The following is a 17,250-nucleotide window of genomic DNA, read 5'->3' as shown; positions in this document are numbered from 1 at the left end:
CCCGGCGCCTGATCCCTTCCGGCACTCGAGGTGACGAATCGCCAAATCAAGATGCTCCACGAGTGACGAGGTGTCCGGATAAAATTCGCTGACCACCTTGTTCTAGAAAGACTCTTTTCCCGCAAAACAAGGTTAGTCCGAGGCAAATATATATCCTCAAAAACAAATGGTTAGCAGTTAAAGTTCAACAGATAGATAAAGAGAGTATGACTTAGATTCCGTCTTTCCGAGACCGGAATCTAGTCACGATCTCGACTTAGACATCCGAAATGGATCTAAGACGGATCGACGCCTAATGTCCCTTCCCGGGAACGCGTCCTCACAGTACCCCTCCAGTGACTTACCTCACTTACTCGCCAGACGTCCGGTCAACCTCGACTTCTCGCCAGCGTCCGGCCGTCGACCCGCTTGACTTCGCCACCATCCAACACCACGACCTAGCCGACTTCTCGCCAAGCGTCCGGCCGTCGACCGCTTGACTTCTCGCCACTATCCGTCACCACGACCTAGCTGGACTTTTCCTGCACACTTGATCAAAGTGTCAGACAACAACACAACTAACTTAACCTATTTGTCATTCATCAAAACCTGGGTTAGACCATTAGTGCTACCCGCACCAACACTTTGTTCGTAACTGCCTCAATCTGAGCGGCTTTCAACTTGAGCTTCTCAGTCGCCTTGGCGCGCCACATGACTTCAGCTGCAGAAGCAAAAAATAAATCAGTTAGAACAAAACAAACAGGAAGATAAGGGAACTTACTCATACTGCAGGGCAGATCGGCTGTGGTAGAGGACAAGCCAAATATGTGCATTACTCCCGGAAGGAGCAGCTTGTCAATATGATAACGCTGACCAACCAGCCGTTCGGCTGCATGAAGGTAGGCTGCGTCGCCTCTAAATTTGCCAAGCTCCGGCTGCGCTGGCATCGCCGTCTGCCACTTGGTACGAAAAGTTGGCCGCTCGGGAAAACGTATATAGAAAAAGTGCTCCTTCCAATGTTTGTTGGAGCTCGGCATGCCATCGAAGAGGACGAAACCTATCCTAGATTGAAAAACAAAAGTTCCCCACTCGGCTTGCTTGGGATAGTAAAAGTAGTGGAAGATTTTTGGGTTTAAGGGGATGCCGTTCAGTTTGAACAAAACTATTACTCCGCTCAGCAGCCTAATAGAGTTGGGAACTACCTGGCCGAGCGGAATGCGGAAGTAATTGCAGACTTGCAGGAAAAATTCATGGGGTGGGAAGCGTAGTCCGGCCATATATTGGTCTCGAAAAAAAAGAACTGTGCCGATCGGCGGTTCATGAGGCCGATCGGCTGGTGTGGCTAATACTATTTGGTGGTCGGAAAGAATGTCGTAAGTCCGAGCGAGACGCAACGCGTCCTCCTCGTCAAAACGGCTTTCCATGGTCGAGTACCATAGACCCGGGGCACCGCCGGTAGACTGCGAGGTGCTAGTCATGGTCGAAAGACAAGAATGCGGGACAAAAGGGGAAGGTTCAAGCAAGGAATGGGTGGAAACCGACTGAAGGAAACGATTAACAGAAAGAAGAAAACGTTGGGAGCAAGAAAAAGGGTCTTACGAGCAAGGAAGATGGTCTGAAGAAGCTGTAGGGTCGCCGGAAAGCCGAAACGCAGGGTCGCCGGCGAAAGGAGGAGCAGCGGGATGTCTGGAAACAAGGAGGTCGAAATGCGGCGAAGAGCAGGGGTCGGGAGCTTTATATGGGCAGCCGCCATCAATTTCCACCGTCCGATTCAGGTCACCGATATCAAGGTCGTCATCCAGCCGTTCATTTTAAACGGCGGCTGTCCCATCGGAAGTGACGCCACCGCCATACGCTGACAAACGCACGATCGCCACGTGTCAGCAGGATACTGGCCGCATTTAATGAACTCCCCTTACCGTGCGCAGCGCACATGATGGGTAATAGGGGAGAGCATCGGACATGGATGCCAAGAAAACACAAGGCATGGACAAGATACTACCGAACGGATGAGCATCCTTACGCCTGGCCGATCGGCCCAATGCAGCAATCATTGCTCAGTCAGTCGGACTTCGCCTCCTTCGACTAGACTCGAGGGGGAGGCAAGTGATCCGGTGGTAAGAGCCCGGGACCCCCTAACGAGGGGTCAATGCCACATGGAGGGCAGAGGGCCAGGTGGTCCGTCGAAGAAGGGTGAGCCGACCGGACGTATGACAAAAGGGCAGGCCGATCGGCCTGCCCGTACACGTCTGATAGTGAAAGACACCCTGACAGGGGTCGGGGTTCCGACGCTCAATGAAGTAGTAAATGACCGAGCGGAAGGCCTAAGAGAAGGCAGGACATAATGGGCGCGCCGTCCGGCTGGCACCGGGAATTAAGGCCGTCCGGACGATGCTCTTCGCGCCGGCCGGCCGGACGGACGTCCCGGCCGGGCGGTGGGTGAAGGATAGGAACATCTTCTGACAGCCGTCAAGTCCTATGGCTATACCATACTCTAAGTCTGACAACAAGGTATTCTGTTGTCCCATCGAAGACGTGATTGAACTGTAGCAGTATGGTGTCAGGTAAGCTCTCTGACAAGTACATACCGAGGTATGGGCTGCGGACACATATGCGCCTCGGTGGACGTGCATTAATTCTTTCACCGCTCTATATAAAGAGCCTCTTCCTTCGCCGGAGGTACGCGTTCTTGGATATTCGGAGCCACCTTTTGCTGTCCGCTTACCTGACTTGAGCGTCGGAGGGTCGTCGCCGGGAACCCCTTCCCGGCCCGACTTCTGTGCAGGTTCGCCGGAGATTTGTGCGACCAGACGGAGGCCTACACCATCGACTAGGAGTGTGCCACGTGCCCAGCGTCCTTTGGTTCGGCGATTCAGACAGGATCACTAATAATAGTCAACCGGTTGATCCAAATATACTTTCTATTTTCAAGTTTTCTGGTAAGGCAATGGGTACAACTATTTCAAGATGGTTAAATGAATAAAAATATCATGCTACTAGGGCATTTATACTCTATGAAAAGGTCAAACCATATATAAGGTAATAGTTAAAGTATATATACATACATAGGTTTTCATATATTTGACATGTTATCTAATATATCTTCAAATTACCTTCTTTGATAGCTTGTATGAACAACAACTAGCCCCCACGGGCGGGATCAGCCGGTTATGACATGGATTCTTGCAACATGGGTCGAGAGGTCAAGGGTCTGCGGCAGCAAATGCGATAACATCAATATCTGTCCGTGCTAAACACCTGAGACCATCATGTCATAACCGGGCCCGTATTCACCGTGATTTACTCCCTCTCATACTTGTGGGGCCGGGGTGAGGGGGCCGCTGGGTTGGCGGTTCCAACCTTTTTGCAACTTGTATGAACAACAACTACAACAAAAACGATCAATAAGTGCAAGCGAGGTACATCATAAGTTAGAGGATGAATTTGCATTTTAATTTTATATTTATGTAAGTTAACGATTAAATTATTTATTACAATGCAATTGTATATACATCTAACTTATATTATAACTACTATTATAGGTGAACAATCATAGAATGTCAAATGTGCAAAATGAAATGGTAAAAAATCTTACATCGGGGCCTCTCCGTAACATAATAATCTACTTAGATTATTATGTTAATGAATTCAGACTCCACGTGGCCTAAAGCGATTCACAAATGGTTACGTATAATTCTGGTGTTTGCGTAAGAGGATCCACAAACAACAATGATACTCAATTTGATTATTATGATAGACTTAAGAAAATCATGAAGGTTGAGTATCTTGCTTTACCTTTAAAAAGGTGTACATTATTCAAATGTTCATAGTATGGTTCAACTCCAAGAACATCTTTGCGGTACAAGTTGGTCAAGTATTCTTTCGAGTACCCAACGAAAAGAAAAAAACCTAGTGAATGGTTAGCAATGTGTCAAATAAAGTCTCGATCAACCATAAAAATGTCGAACACCAAACTACACAAAACTATGATGCATATCAAAATGAAAAAAATCGAGATACACCTAGTTGATTCAGAAATATAATTCACATCACAATTACTTATAGATGCTAATGTCACTTACAAGGAAATAGATGATGGAGAGATGTCTAGCAGTGAGGAGGTTGATGTACCAATAGAGTATAACGGTGAGAACTTACAAAATATTAATTTAGTTGATTCAGAATGACATCAAGTGATTAAAAATTAGTAACAATGTCATGGTATATTTTATAGATTTTTTTTCATCTCACTGGTTAAAAGACATTATTATTTCAAATGTGTATGTCTTATACTGTGATTTTGTATATATAGTCATGCTGCCAGGACATAGAGATTAGTAACAATGTCATGGTATATTGTATGAGTTTTATTTTTATTTTTTTATCTTCCTAGTTAGAAGATATTATTATTTCAAGTGTATATGTCATATACTGTGATTTTATATATATAGTCAAGCTGTCAGGACAAATATTAGTAACAATATCATGGTATATGAATTTTTATTTTATTTGTTTCATCTCTCTAATTAGAAGATATTATTATTTCAAATATGTATGGTTTATACTGTCATTCTACATATATAGTCATGTTGCCAAGACATAAAACACATGGTAACTGATATGGGTTAGGTGGCATGAGTCCCCTATAAGGAAAGGAATGGAGAGGATCAAACGAACAAGATAGGTTAATATTGGCTGAGATATACCTCAAAGGAGGTAGGCCAATATCGGCCGGGATATACCTCCAAAGAAGGTAGGTTTGTATCGACCGAAATATACTTCCCAGAAGGAAGATTTACATCAATTGGCATATACCTCAAAGGAGGTAGGCCAATATCGGTCGGGATATACCTCCAAAGAAGGTAGGTTTGTATCGACCGAAATATACTTCCCAGGAGGAAGATTTACATCAATTGGCATATACCTCAAAGGAGGTAGGCCAATATCGACCGGGATATACCTCCAAAGAAGGTAGGTTTGTATCAACCGAAATATACTTCCCAGGAGGAAGATTCACATCAATTGACATATACCTCAAAGGAGGTAGGCCAATATCGGCCGGGATATACCTCCAAAGAAGGTAGGTTCGCATCAACCGAAATATACTTCCCAGGAGGAAGATCCATATCAATTGGCATATACCTCAAAGGAGGTAGGCCAATATCAGCCGGGATATACCTCCAAAGAAGGTAGGTTTGTATCGACCGAAATATACTTCCCAGGAGAAAGATCCATATCAATTGGCATATATCTCAAAGGAGGTAGGCCAATATCGGCCGGGATATACCTCCAAAGAAGGTAGGTTTGTATCGACCGAAATATACTTCCCAGGAAGAAGATTTACATCAATTGGCATATACCTCAAAGGAGGTAGGCAATATCGGTCGGGATATACCTCCAAAGAAGATAGGTTCGCATCGACCGAAATATACTTCCTAGAAGGAAGATTCATATCAAGTGGTATATACCTCAAAGGAGGTAGACTAATATCGGTCGGACTATACCTCCAAAGGAGGTAGATTTGTATCGACCGAAATATACTTCCCAGAAGGAAGATTCATATCAAGTGGCATATACCTCAAAAGAGGTAGGCTAATATCGGCCGGACTATACCTCCAAAGGAGGTAGGTTCGCATCGACCGAAATATACTTCCCGGGTGGAAAGCCGAGACCGGCCGATTGACCAATACCTGAGAAAGATACTTGATAAAATATAGCCTAGGGCTAGTTAGGATCGGTAACATAGAAGGTTGCCTCATTAACTAAACATAATCATTACCAACTTCGATCGATATAAGGAATATTGGTACATTGAGTTATCTGCAGCAGGAGGGGTGAAACGATAATTAATGAAGATATCTGCAATATATAACTATATGACAGGAATTATATATTTTGACGGAAAATGTGTTTTTAGATTGTTTTGCAGGTGTTAAACGACAAAGAAGGTACATCTGGGGTACAAGAAAGATTCCTTAAAAAGTCATTCACCACAAGTACACGGCTTACGTCATCTCATAACAAACTCTAACAAACCAGGGTCCACTTCATGACTACGGAGGTCATATGAAGTGGAATAAAATGGGGAATCATCTCCGTTGGCAAGGTAAGTTCACATCACCAAGCACATTCGTAACCCTAATTTTTCAACTACTGTTCATCTTCTTCCTCCTTCTTCTTCCACACCAAGAGAGATCACTGACTTGAGCGTCGGAGGGCCTAGCCAGGGATTCCCACCCCGTTCTTAGGTCACTGACGATAGTGTTGGTTGGTCTTTGGTGCGCAGGAAGTCTCGAAAGCTCCGGATTTGGGTGTCTCTTCAATTGGGTTTCCTTCTCATTACCAGGTCTTCGTGCCGGGAGGGTATTTGGTGACCCTATTCTCCCTGATCCGCTTTGGGTTTCTCGGATCAGTATTCTACATGTATTATTCTTCACCGGCGATAGGTTTTTTCTCCCGGATCTCCGTCTTATCCAGCCTCTCAGACAGGATCAGTAACCAAATTATTTTAAGGGTTGTTAGTAGTTAGTAAGTATTTATATATTTAGTAATTATTCTAGCACTTAATTTTCTTTTTATTTATCACACATATTCATACATGATATTTTTCCATATAGCTTTATCTCAGATGACCATCAGGTCACAACCTACATATCCAAGAGGTTTAAAGAACTTTGCCCCCATCTAGTACTATATGGAAGCTTACAGATAGGACATGAAGGACTTCCATTATGGTGAATTTTTTATAAATATTTTGAATATAAAATGTATTTTATAGTTTAAAATTAAAATGATACTAATTTTCAAAATCTATTGTTGCAAAAGATGTATGTTTGGAAGGACGGCCACGAAGTTGAATTTTAAAAAAAAATTAAAGCAACTACTGTGCTAAACTGTACAGGAACATCTAATACAAGTGAAGACAGAAGGGCATCAGACCATCCGAGGTCCTTAATGCAATTTGGACGGCTTGGAGAGCCATTTGGGTTGCCTAGCATTGACAGTCTAATTCAGTGATTGCTTGAGACAATGACAATTCAGAGTCTGTTTGGCCGAACATCGGATCCACAAAACATATTGCTGGATCTCATTTTATCGTAGAGCATGTCTCTTAAGTAAGTTTAAAATTAAGTTATATAAAAATTTCTTACATATATTTACATTCTCTTTACGTAGGCTGCTGAATTACAGAAATATGTCACTTGTTGGAAGTTATTTAACAAGACCCATAAGAAGAATGATAGGTCATTTGTCGATTGACGTTCCTCAACAATTAACGTAAGAACATTAACTTACATGAATATATTTGTAGACTTTATGTGAAAGTTAATAAAATTATTATTTTAACACATAAAACAATGTTTATTAGAGTTGTGTAGACATCTCAGCCTGGTGTAGAGGGAGAGGGACAACAACTTTTTTCCATCGATGATGTTAATGACATTTATTATGATGACATCGATGGAAGAAAGAAGACCTCCCTCTACGAGCTTGACTCTTAGGCCAAAGTTGTCTTTGTCTGGATGAGGGCTCCAAGTATCAGGGGGCATCTCTCCTCTTCATCTAGTGAGGTACAAGCATTGTGGCTAGAAAAATCAGAAATTGTTGACTTAACTCTCATCATTGGAGGGGATGATGGTTGAGAGAAAAGAAGAGGCATAGGAGATACGTGAGCGACAGGCTCGAACTGATGAAATAGTTCATCATATGCAAGCATTTGCAACAACGTACATTCTCAATTTATAGATGTCGCACCCTCATCGTTTGGAATCCAAAGAGACCGAGAATCCCGACGATTCCCCTACTAAGTAGATTATTTTGAAGTATGTTATCCTTTATTTTAACTTTTAATTTTTCTCTGTATTTTAGTAAAAAAATTATTACTTTTTCTAAAATTATATACATTTTTAATTATATGATAGTTGTTGGAACCCCTAGGTTGTTTTGATATGATCAACAAGTTAAGTTAAGTCCTGTGGTGTTTTAACCTTGTGGCTAAGTGTGTAGGAGCTTACGAGCACAGGAAGTTGAGCGGAAGATGCGGCTAGCGAGAAGGACAAAAAGGGAGAGAGTCGACGAGCTTAGTGCGTCCGAGGGACGAGGTGCCGCGAAAGAGTACACCGGCGAACGAGAAGGGAGCGTGCAGTGTTTCCGAGGGACGAGAAGCCGGAGCAGAAGATTGCTCGGGGAGCAAGAGACGCAGCTAGCGAAAAGGTCGGCACGGGAGAGAGTCGACGGGCTCGGTGCGTCCAAAGGACGAAGAACTGTGGATGAGTACGCTGGCAGACAAAAAGGAAGCACGCAATGATTCCGAGGGACGAGAAGCCGGAGCGGAAGCCTGCTCGAGAAGGCCGGAAGTTGGGTTTCGGTGAGCCCTATTCCTGATGGCCAAGATCACCCAAGCAAACGGAGTCGAAGCGGAAGACCCGGACCAAAGCGAGTTAAACCAGAGCAGAAGGCCCGGACCGAAAAGTCAACATTGTTGACTTTCTTGGTCTGGCCGCCTGGAACCATTTCGGGCGTCGGACCAGTCCGGGGCGCCTGGAATCCTTTCAGGCGTCCGGAACTAGATGTTATCCAGATCGCGGTCAAACGCGATCTTTGCGAGAAGGGATATCTAAGAAGCTCAACAAGACTATAAATATCCCTTCTCAGGCGCTCCGACCAAGGTTATAAATATAGTCTTGATCCCAGAAGCTCAACAAGACAAGCAATTCTGATCACAACACTTGTATGCTTTCATTATTAGTTTAGCTTCTTATTTTTCTGTGCTTGAATGTTGTAAGAGGCTTCTCCGCCTGAAAGGAGATATCTATTACGCTTCATTTTCCTTGGATTAACAACTTCCTTGGTTGTAACCAAATAAACTACTGTGTCTCTTCTTTCAGTTTTATTGCTCTTATTTATTTATGCAAGTATTAGTTTAAAAAGCCCCAGAAGAGTTTGTTTTTATAAAGTGTTGTAATTAGAATTGCTTGTCTTATTGAGCTTCTTATTTTCTCTGTGCTTGAATGTTGTAAGAGGCTTCTCCGCCCGAAAGGAGATATTTATTGTGCTTTATTCTCCTTATATTAACAACCTCCCCGATTGTAACCAAGTAAACTCATATGTCTCTTCTTTCAGTTTTATTGCTCTTATTTATTTATGCAAGTGTTAGTTTAAGAAGTCTGAGAAGGGTTTGTTTTTATTTTATTTTTTTTTGCAGGGTTATTCAACCCCCCCTTCTAGCCGGCCCAGCGGTCCCAACAAGTGGTATCAGAGTCAGGATGCCTCAGGAGGACTAATCCCCGACTGAAGCAACGAGATAGCCGGAGCTAACATCTACCCACCAACGTTCGAGGGAGAGTTCGCTTTTTGGAAGCGACGAATGCAGGTTTATTTTAAAACCGATTTTAATATGTTACTAACAATGAAATATGGTTTTGAAGTAAACATGCATTCGTCGCTTCCAAAAAACGAACTCCCCCTCGAACGTTGGTGGATAGATGTTAGCTCCGATCATCTCGTTGCTTCAGTCGGTGGTTAGTCCTCTTGACACGTCCAACTCTGATACCACTTGTTGGGACCGCTGGGTCGGTTAGAAAGGGGGTTGAATAGCCCTGCAAAAATAAATAAATAAAAACAAACCCTTCTCGGACTTAGAAACTTATGAGCACAGGGAGTCGAGCAGAAGATGCAGCTAACGAGAAGGACAGCACGGGAGAGTTCATCTAAGGGACGAGGCGCTGCGGAAGAGTACACTGGCGGATGAGAACGAAGCGTGCGGTGTTTCTGAGGAACGAGAAGCCGGAGTAAAAGATTGCTCGGGGAGCAAGAGGCGCAGCTAGCGAGAAGGTCGGCACGGGAGAGTGTGTCCGAGGGACGAAGAGCTGCGGATGAGTACGCTGGAGGACGAGAAGGAAGCATGCGACGATTCCGAGGGACGAAAAGTCGGAGCGGAAGCCTGCTCGAGAAGGTCGGAAGTTGGGTTTGGGTGAGCCCTATTTCGGATGGCCGAGATCACCCAAGCAAGCGGAACCGGAGCGGAGGACTTGGACCGAGGCGAGCTGAATCGGAGCAGAGGGCCCGGACAGAAAAAAGTCAACTCTGTTGAATTTCTTGGTCCGAGCGCTCGGACCAGTCCGGGGCGCCCAAAACCCTTCCGAGCGCCCGGACCAGTCCAGGGTACCCGGACTTGTTTGCTATCCAGATCGCGATCAAACGCGATCTTTGCGAGAAGGGATAAAGTTTTATCCCCTCCCAGGCACCTGGAACCCTTCCAAGCGCCCCGACCAAGGCTATAAATATAGCCTTGGTCTAAGAAGCTCCACAAGACAAGCGATTCTTATTACAACACTTGTATGCTTTCATTGTTAGTTTAACTTCTTATTTTCTCTGTGCTTGAATGATGTAAGAGGCTTCTCCGCCCGAAAGGAGATATCTATTGCATTTCATTCTCCTTGGATTAACAACCTCCTTAGTTGTAACCAAGTAAACTCCTGTGCCTCTTCTTTCAGTTTTATGCTCTTATTTATTTATGCAAGTGTTAGTTTAAGAAGTCCGAAAAGGGTTTGTTTTTATTTATTTTTTATTTTGCAGGACTATTCAACCCCCCTTCTAGCCGGCCTCCAGCGGTCTCAATAAGTGGTATTAGAGTCAGGACGTCTCAGGAGGACTAACCGTCGACTGAAGTAACGAGATGGTCGGAACGAACATCTACCCACCAACGTTCGAGGGGGAGTTCGCTTTTTGGAAGCGACGAATGCAGGTTTATTTTAAAATTGATTTTAATATGTTATTAATAATGACGTATGGTTATGAAGCTCCAAAGGATACAAAAGGAGAAGAACTTGAGGAGCATCAATGGACTAACGAGCAGCGTGATGAATTCATGACAAACGATAAGGTTGAATCCCGCCTTCTGAGTGTACTACCTACCCAAGATCTCGAAAGAGTCAGAAAATACAAAAGCACAAAAGAACTTTGAGAAAAGTTCTTAAAGCTCTACGAAGAACCATTTGAAGCCGACTCCTCGATGGACACCGAGCCGTCGTCAGAAGAATCCGAGACGGAGGAAATTACCGGGACAGCCCTAACAGCCGAATTCCATCCCGAGGATACAAAAAACTCATCCCAGATAAGTATCAATGAAGGGGAAGAGTATTCGGAAGAAAACAGCTCAACATGGGGAGCATCAAAAGTCGACAAGATAAGTCAGGTACGGTCTCCACTCCTGACCAATTGTTTAATTCAGTTAAAATAGTGTCGAAAGATTTTTCGAGTTAAAAATTAAATTATCGAAATATTTTTGCGAATTAGAAATTAAAAATAAAACAAAGAATAGTGAGTTTAAAGAAACTCTAGCAACAGATTGTCGATTAAAGAATCTCGACAAATTAACCAGAGAAAATGACATGTTAAAGGAACAAATACAATTTTCTGCATGTTCAAAATTCCCTACTTTAAATTTGAGAAATTATGACAAACTAAAATGGAAATTTAAACATTACTAACCTAAACTGTGAATTAGAGTTAGCGCTTTCAGCAAGAAAATTAAACAGCTAATTTCTTTATGAGATTTTATCTAAGAAAGTGGTTGTTGCTCCAATAACCAAGAAGACCTAGTGTCTCGCCACTGTCTGGAAGTCAAAATATTAAAATAAAATGTTTAATTAACTTACTGATAAAGTATTGAAAGTAAATAATACTTCAAAATGTTTTTAAACTTTTTTTTTGAAAAATTTCTCAAAATTGTTTAAAAATTGTCTAAGTTAGAATTTTCTTTTACTTAGAAAATTTTCTTCCTTAAAATTTGTTACTTATTCTCAAAATTAATTTTTCTTGCAAAACTTAAGAAAAATTTCTGAAAAAAAATTGTTTGCTAAACATTTTTACTTAGAAATTTCTTTGAAAATTATTGCAAATTTTTAGTAATATCAAAATAATTTTTCAAAGCCTTTTTCAAATTATTACCCTTAGATTTTTTTTATAACCTCATTTTTTATGTGATCAAAGGGGGAGAAGGAAAAGTATAAGTCTAGGAGGAAGTAGACCAATTTTTCTATCTTTTTTACACTTTATTGCAATATTAGTTATGTTACTCTTATGTCTATTTACCCTAACTTAACTTGGGTTGCTCACATAAAAAAGGAGGAGATTGTTGGAATCCCAAAAGTTGTTTTGATGTGATCAACAAGTTAAGTTAGGTTCTATAATGTTTTGACCTTATGTCTAAGTGTGCAGGAGCTTAAGAGCACAGGGAGTCAAGCAGAAGACGCAGCTAGTGAGAAAGACGACACGGGAGAGTGCGTCTGAGGGACGAGGCGCTGCGGAAGAGTACACTGACGGACGAGAAGGAAGCGTGCAGTGTTTCCGAGGAACGAGAAGCCGGAGTGGAAGATTGCTCGGGGAGCAAGAGACGCAGCTAGCGAGAAGATCGACACAGGAGAGTATGTCTGAGAGACAAAGAGTTGCGAATGAGTACGTTAGCGGACGAGAAGAAAGCACGCGATGATTCCGAGGGACGAGAAGTCGGAGCGGAAGCTTGCTCAAGAAGGTCGGAAGTTGGGTTCGGGTGAGCCCTATTCCGGATGACCGAGATCACCCAAGCATGCGGAGCCAGAGCGGAAAACTCGGACCGAGGCGAGCGAAACCGGAGCAGAGAGCCCGGACCAAAAAAAGTCAACTCTATTGACTTTCTTGGTCCGGGCACCCGAAACCATTCTGGGCACCCGGACCAGTCTGGGGCGCCTGGAACCCTTCCGGGTGCCCGGACTTGGTTACTATCCAGATCACAGTCAAACGCGATCTATACAAGAAAGGATAAAGTTTTAGCCCCTCATAGGCGCTTGGAACCCTTCTAGGCGCCCCGACCAAAACTATAAATACAACCTTGGTTCAAGAAGCTCCACAAGACAAGCAATTCTGATTATAACACTTGTATGCTTTCAGTGTTAGTTTAGCTTCTTATTTTCTCTGTGCTTGAATGTTGTAAGAGGCTTCTCCGCCCGAAAGGAGATATGTATTGCGCTTCATTCTCGTTGGATTAACAACCTCCCCGGTTGTAACCAAGTAAGCTCCTGTGCCTCTTCTTTCAGTTTTATTGCTCTTATTTATTTATGCAAGTGTTAGTTTAAGAAGTCCGAGAATGGTCTGTTTTTATTTTTATTTTTTTTACAAGGCTATTCAACCCCCCTTCAAGTCGGCCCAGCGGTCCCAACAATAGTTTTTCATGATCATTTTCAAATGTTGCATATTTCTATCACCATATCTAGATATCCAAAATCTAAAGCGAGGTATATTTTTTTATTTTGTATTAGATTTTCATCAGGATGTCTTATATAGATGATATAAATTTTGTGCCCAAACTTTTGATGTACTATGCAATAGATTCTATTAGTTTTGGATGTTATCTTTTTTTGTGTATGGATTGTATTGTTTAAGTTGATATGGATGTTTGTTAATGTGATTTTGTGTTGTGAACTTGGTGATATGGATTGTATTGTTTATCTTGAAAATCATCGTTTGTGATGATTGTACTTGATTATATTTGGATGTAAACAGAAAAAAAGAAAAAAAATGAAAAGTTTTTTTATGAAAATTAGAGACGGATTTTAATATCCGTCACTAATTGATTAACAAGTTCCATTTATCAAATTAGCGATAGATATTAACTTACCGTCACTAATTAGCGATAGATTTATATAATTTTGTCATTAATTTGTTTACGGAATTTAAATTCCGTTCAAGATATTAGCGACGGCAAATATATTCCGTCGCTAAAAGCATCTGTAATAGAAATCTAAACGATGGAATATATTTTGTCGCTAATCCGTCGCTAATTGCATAAAGCGATGGATTAAGTACATTACTAAATGTTAGATTTTTTTGTGTAGTGAATGCTATGCTTAGCCACAAAGCCATGCTAATTAAGCACCAACACAAGTATCTGGTGATTAGAGAATCAATATATAGAAGGGTTAATGCAGTTTTAGTTCTGGACAAGTTGAAAGTATAGTTGAATATTGATCAAGGAAAAGAAAAGAATTGGGAGCAAGTTCTATGTGTGGATGTTGCAATCACCAAGCAAAGAATTTGCATCACTAAGTTAATGAAAACAATTAACTATTTGTAATTGTAAGATCCATGCTATCAAAGGTATCAACTTCGATATTAATGATAATAATTAATAGTTTAAAGTTGGTGTATTAATTTCATCACCCTTGTAATAATTAGTGTAAGTTTAAAGTGCTAACGATTTAGAACTAAGATTCTAACACACTTATGCGTATTAAAGTTACATTTAAATAAGAAACGATAGTATATAAACCATGCGTTTGTCTCTTATTATTAGATAAATAAAAACATGTGCATGAATCCATTAACATGCAACTCAATCACAAAACAATCTGCAAAATGAATCTCAAAAGCAATGTCTTCACTGTCTGTCTTTTTTTTTCCAGAATGTTTAGTTGATTTTATTCTGAGTAATTGACTTATTTTATAAAGCTCAACTAATTTTATATCCAGATCGACATTCAATCCATCATGCAATCCACATGGAAACTCTCATTGCACATTCTCAACCACATCCCTTTGCCTCGTGCCTAAGAAATCTTGTAGTATTTCACAACTGCACCACACCCATGGTAGCAACCGGAGAGCATTTCTAGTACATGCTAATATGGATAGAGCACTCCTTTATCCTCAACTATGTTTTCATAGAAAATATAATAATAGGCTGAGGCAAAGAGAAAGGCTCTGCTATGAGTTTCATCTGCCTTCTCTTATTGCTCTAGCACCTTAGTCAACTACGCCATTTCCATCTCCACCTTGTAAGAGTGGACTAACCGTTACTCTTTTCAAGTTGAAGTATCACTTTTCAATCAAACATGTTTCAGAAGTGGTTTAATGATGTAGCAATTTATCTCCAGATTCTTTGAGAATATGTAGATTATCATCTACAAGACTTTACCTGATAATTTAGATCTTTAATTGGTAGGTGTGTTGTCAAAATATCTTGTAATCTTAGAGTCTTTTTTACAGATCATCCTGGACTAAACATGCTAACAATCTGACGTTGTAATTCAGAGTCTTAAGTTGTCAGAACTTGGAACATATGTCATGTGCATAATGTAAACTTGATATACTTACAAAACCTTCAGTTTGAGAGCAAGATGTAAAGGAAAAGGGTTATAGCATATTATCTATTCAGATAACAGTACAAGATGCAGAATCTAAGACCATACCATCATCTTAATTTCTTTCTCTAAACCTAAAACCTAAATGCTCATTTGTATTCCTTGTATGGCCTGTCAATTTATTCATTTAAATCTATTTCAAGGATAAGTATTTCACTCTTAAGTATACCACAAATAATTGCATTCCCAGAATTCTATTTCTAGTTTGATAATTTAATCCTACTTGAGGAGGAAAACACAATTCGACTCATCTCAAATTCTCTTAAAACAAACAAAGCTCCATATATATTAATTATCCCACTCAAACAAACAACATACTTGTCCAGGAAAAATAAAACATAATGATAAAAAACCTTTCTTGATCTGAAAACCTAGTTGAAGCAAGCATTAGCCATGAGATCTATTTACCATACCTTAGAAGATTGTACCCTTCCTAAATCGATGTCACCATAGCAAAAGAAAGCCATAGCATGAACCTGATTCTAAATCTTCTTTGACACTCTATGAATAAGCAAATGGACAGCAAAGTGAGAATTGCTTACATGGATTACTGAATTAGAGCAGCACTTCCCTGTCATAGATCCAACTGAAGGGTATGACTGATGCTTTCTTGGCTCTCCCTTGAGCTCTTTCGTCGAGCCTTCTAATCCTTGGAGCTAAAGTGCAGACAAAGTCCTGGGCTTTATTACCTTCCCCAGAGAGGCCTGTTAGCTCACCGACCTTCCACCTTGCGACAAGGAACTCTAATATGTCGGCATAGTCCTTAGCTGTGTAAACACCCAACCTCTGTGCAACAGCTGAGAAGTGATCAAACAGCTTATCATCACATCCATCATACATCAGATGAGCAGGCATTGAAATCTTCTTCTTCATCATGTCAGCAAATGCAAGAACAGTACCATCTGGGTCAATTTCAAACAGTTTTTCCACTATCTTAGTGTATGCAGTCTCGTGGCGCTTCTCATCAGATGCAATTATACCGCATATCTGCGCCAACTTGAGGTCTCCATACTCCTTAGCATGCCTAGCAGTGTTTCCATGGGAGATGAAGGTTGCCCGTTCCTGAAACGATGTATAAATAAAACCAAGGTAGGGATTGTTCTCGGTCCTGGGATCCTGCAAATGAAACTACACAATCAATTCACAAAACATTGACAAGGCACTAAGTATGTGCCACCAAACACAATTTGCACATGCAACAGAATCTTATGCATATGTATCAACTTCTAAGAAATATTTGTTTTCACAAAGATCGATAAACTATAAGGCAATAAATCAACAATAATTCTAAATTACAGTTAGAATGTCATCATTAATGCTGCAGGATAGATCAATATATCAATACAAGGTATATATCTTAATGGTTTAACAAGCAGCATGATTCAGATCTTCAACTCATGCACCAAATAGTCACTCGCTATCTCTGATCATATCCCATAAAGGTTCTTGGAAGAAAAATTCAAATAACCTAGGCAAAGAATTTAGGAGTGATGTCAAGACCAACAAAGGTAAGTCAAGAAATTTTACCATTCCGGAACCAATAAGATACTGGATTGTTTTCTCAATTTGTTTCATGTCCACTCTTCCAGATAAGTATAGATACTTGTTCAAAAGATCTCCATGCCTGTTCTCTTCAGCAGTCCAAGCCCTAGTCCAGACAGCCCATGAGGTAAGACTTGCTCCTGTCTCATCCCTAACACCATCAAGGGTATTTAGCATTGTTTGATATGTAGGAAGAGCTTCTTCAGTAATCATATCTCCCACCAAGCAAACAAAATAGTCATCAGGAATCTCCTTACACCGTTCTCTCAGTTCCTTAACCTCTTCATAGAATCCCTCTGATGAAGGATCTGGAAGAAAATCTTGTGGCTGCCAACACTTCTCGACAGGCTTCAAATGCACTAATATATTTTCCTCTGCCCAGCCTTCCAATGATTTAAAAATTTCAATCTTTTGAGGAGGCATGGAATGAGTGACTTGGACATGCATCTCGCGAGGAGTGAAGAGCTTTTTGGGGGTCTCAATCCTAGAAGAACAACTGGAGTTCAGAACATGCATTTGATTAACAGGAAACAATGAGTAAAATGTTAAA

General features: G+C 41.1%; 1 protein-coding gene across 2 annotated transcripts in view; it reads right to left on the bottom strand.

The window, feature by feature from the left end:
- The window catches only part of LOC121980862 (stearoyl-[acyl-carrier-protein] 9-desaturase, chloroplastic-like), a 45,565-nt gene that overhangs the window by 26,042 nt on the left and 2,273 nt on the right, over positions 1-17,250 (bottom strand). The window contains exons 2-3 of one of the 2 annotated variants that reach the window (XM_042533116.1): positions 16,686-17,184; positions 15,701-16,274 (exon numbers count right to left, since the gene is read on the bottom strand). In XM_042533116.1, the coding sequence (XP_042389050.1) occupies positions 15,714-16,274; positions 16,686-17,184 (1,060 nt within the window). In that variant the 3' untranslated portion in view covers positions 15,701-15,713. Of the gene's footprint in view, positions 1-15,420; positions 16,275-16,685; positions 17,185-17,250 lie in introns of those variants that run through there. The other variant, XM_042533115.1, reaches the window with a different exon arrangement.

Source organism: Zingiber officinale, chromosome 5A (assembly GCF_018446385.1).
Source record: "Zingiber officinale cultivar Zhangliang chromosome 5A, Zo_v1.1, whole genome shotgun sequence".
Lineage (NCBI taxonomy): Eukaryota > Viridiplantae > Streptophyta > Magnoliopsida > Zingiberales > Zingiberaceae > Zingiber > Zingiber officinale.
The sequence above is the reverse complement of the archived record's forward strand: the minus strand, read 5'-3'. Positions and strand labels throughout refer to the sequence as shown.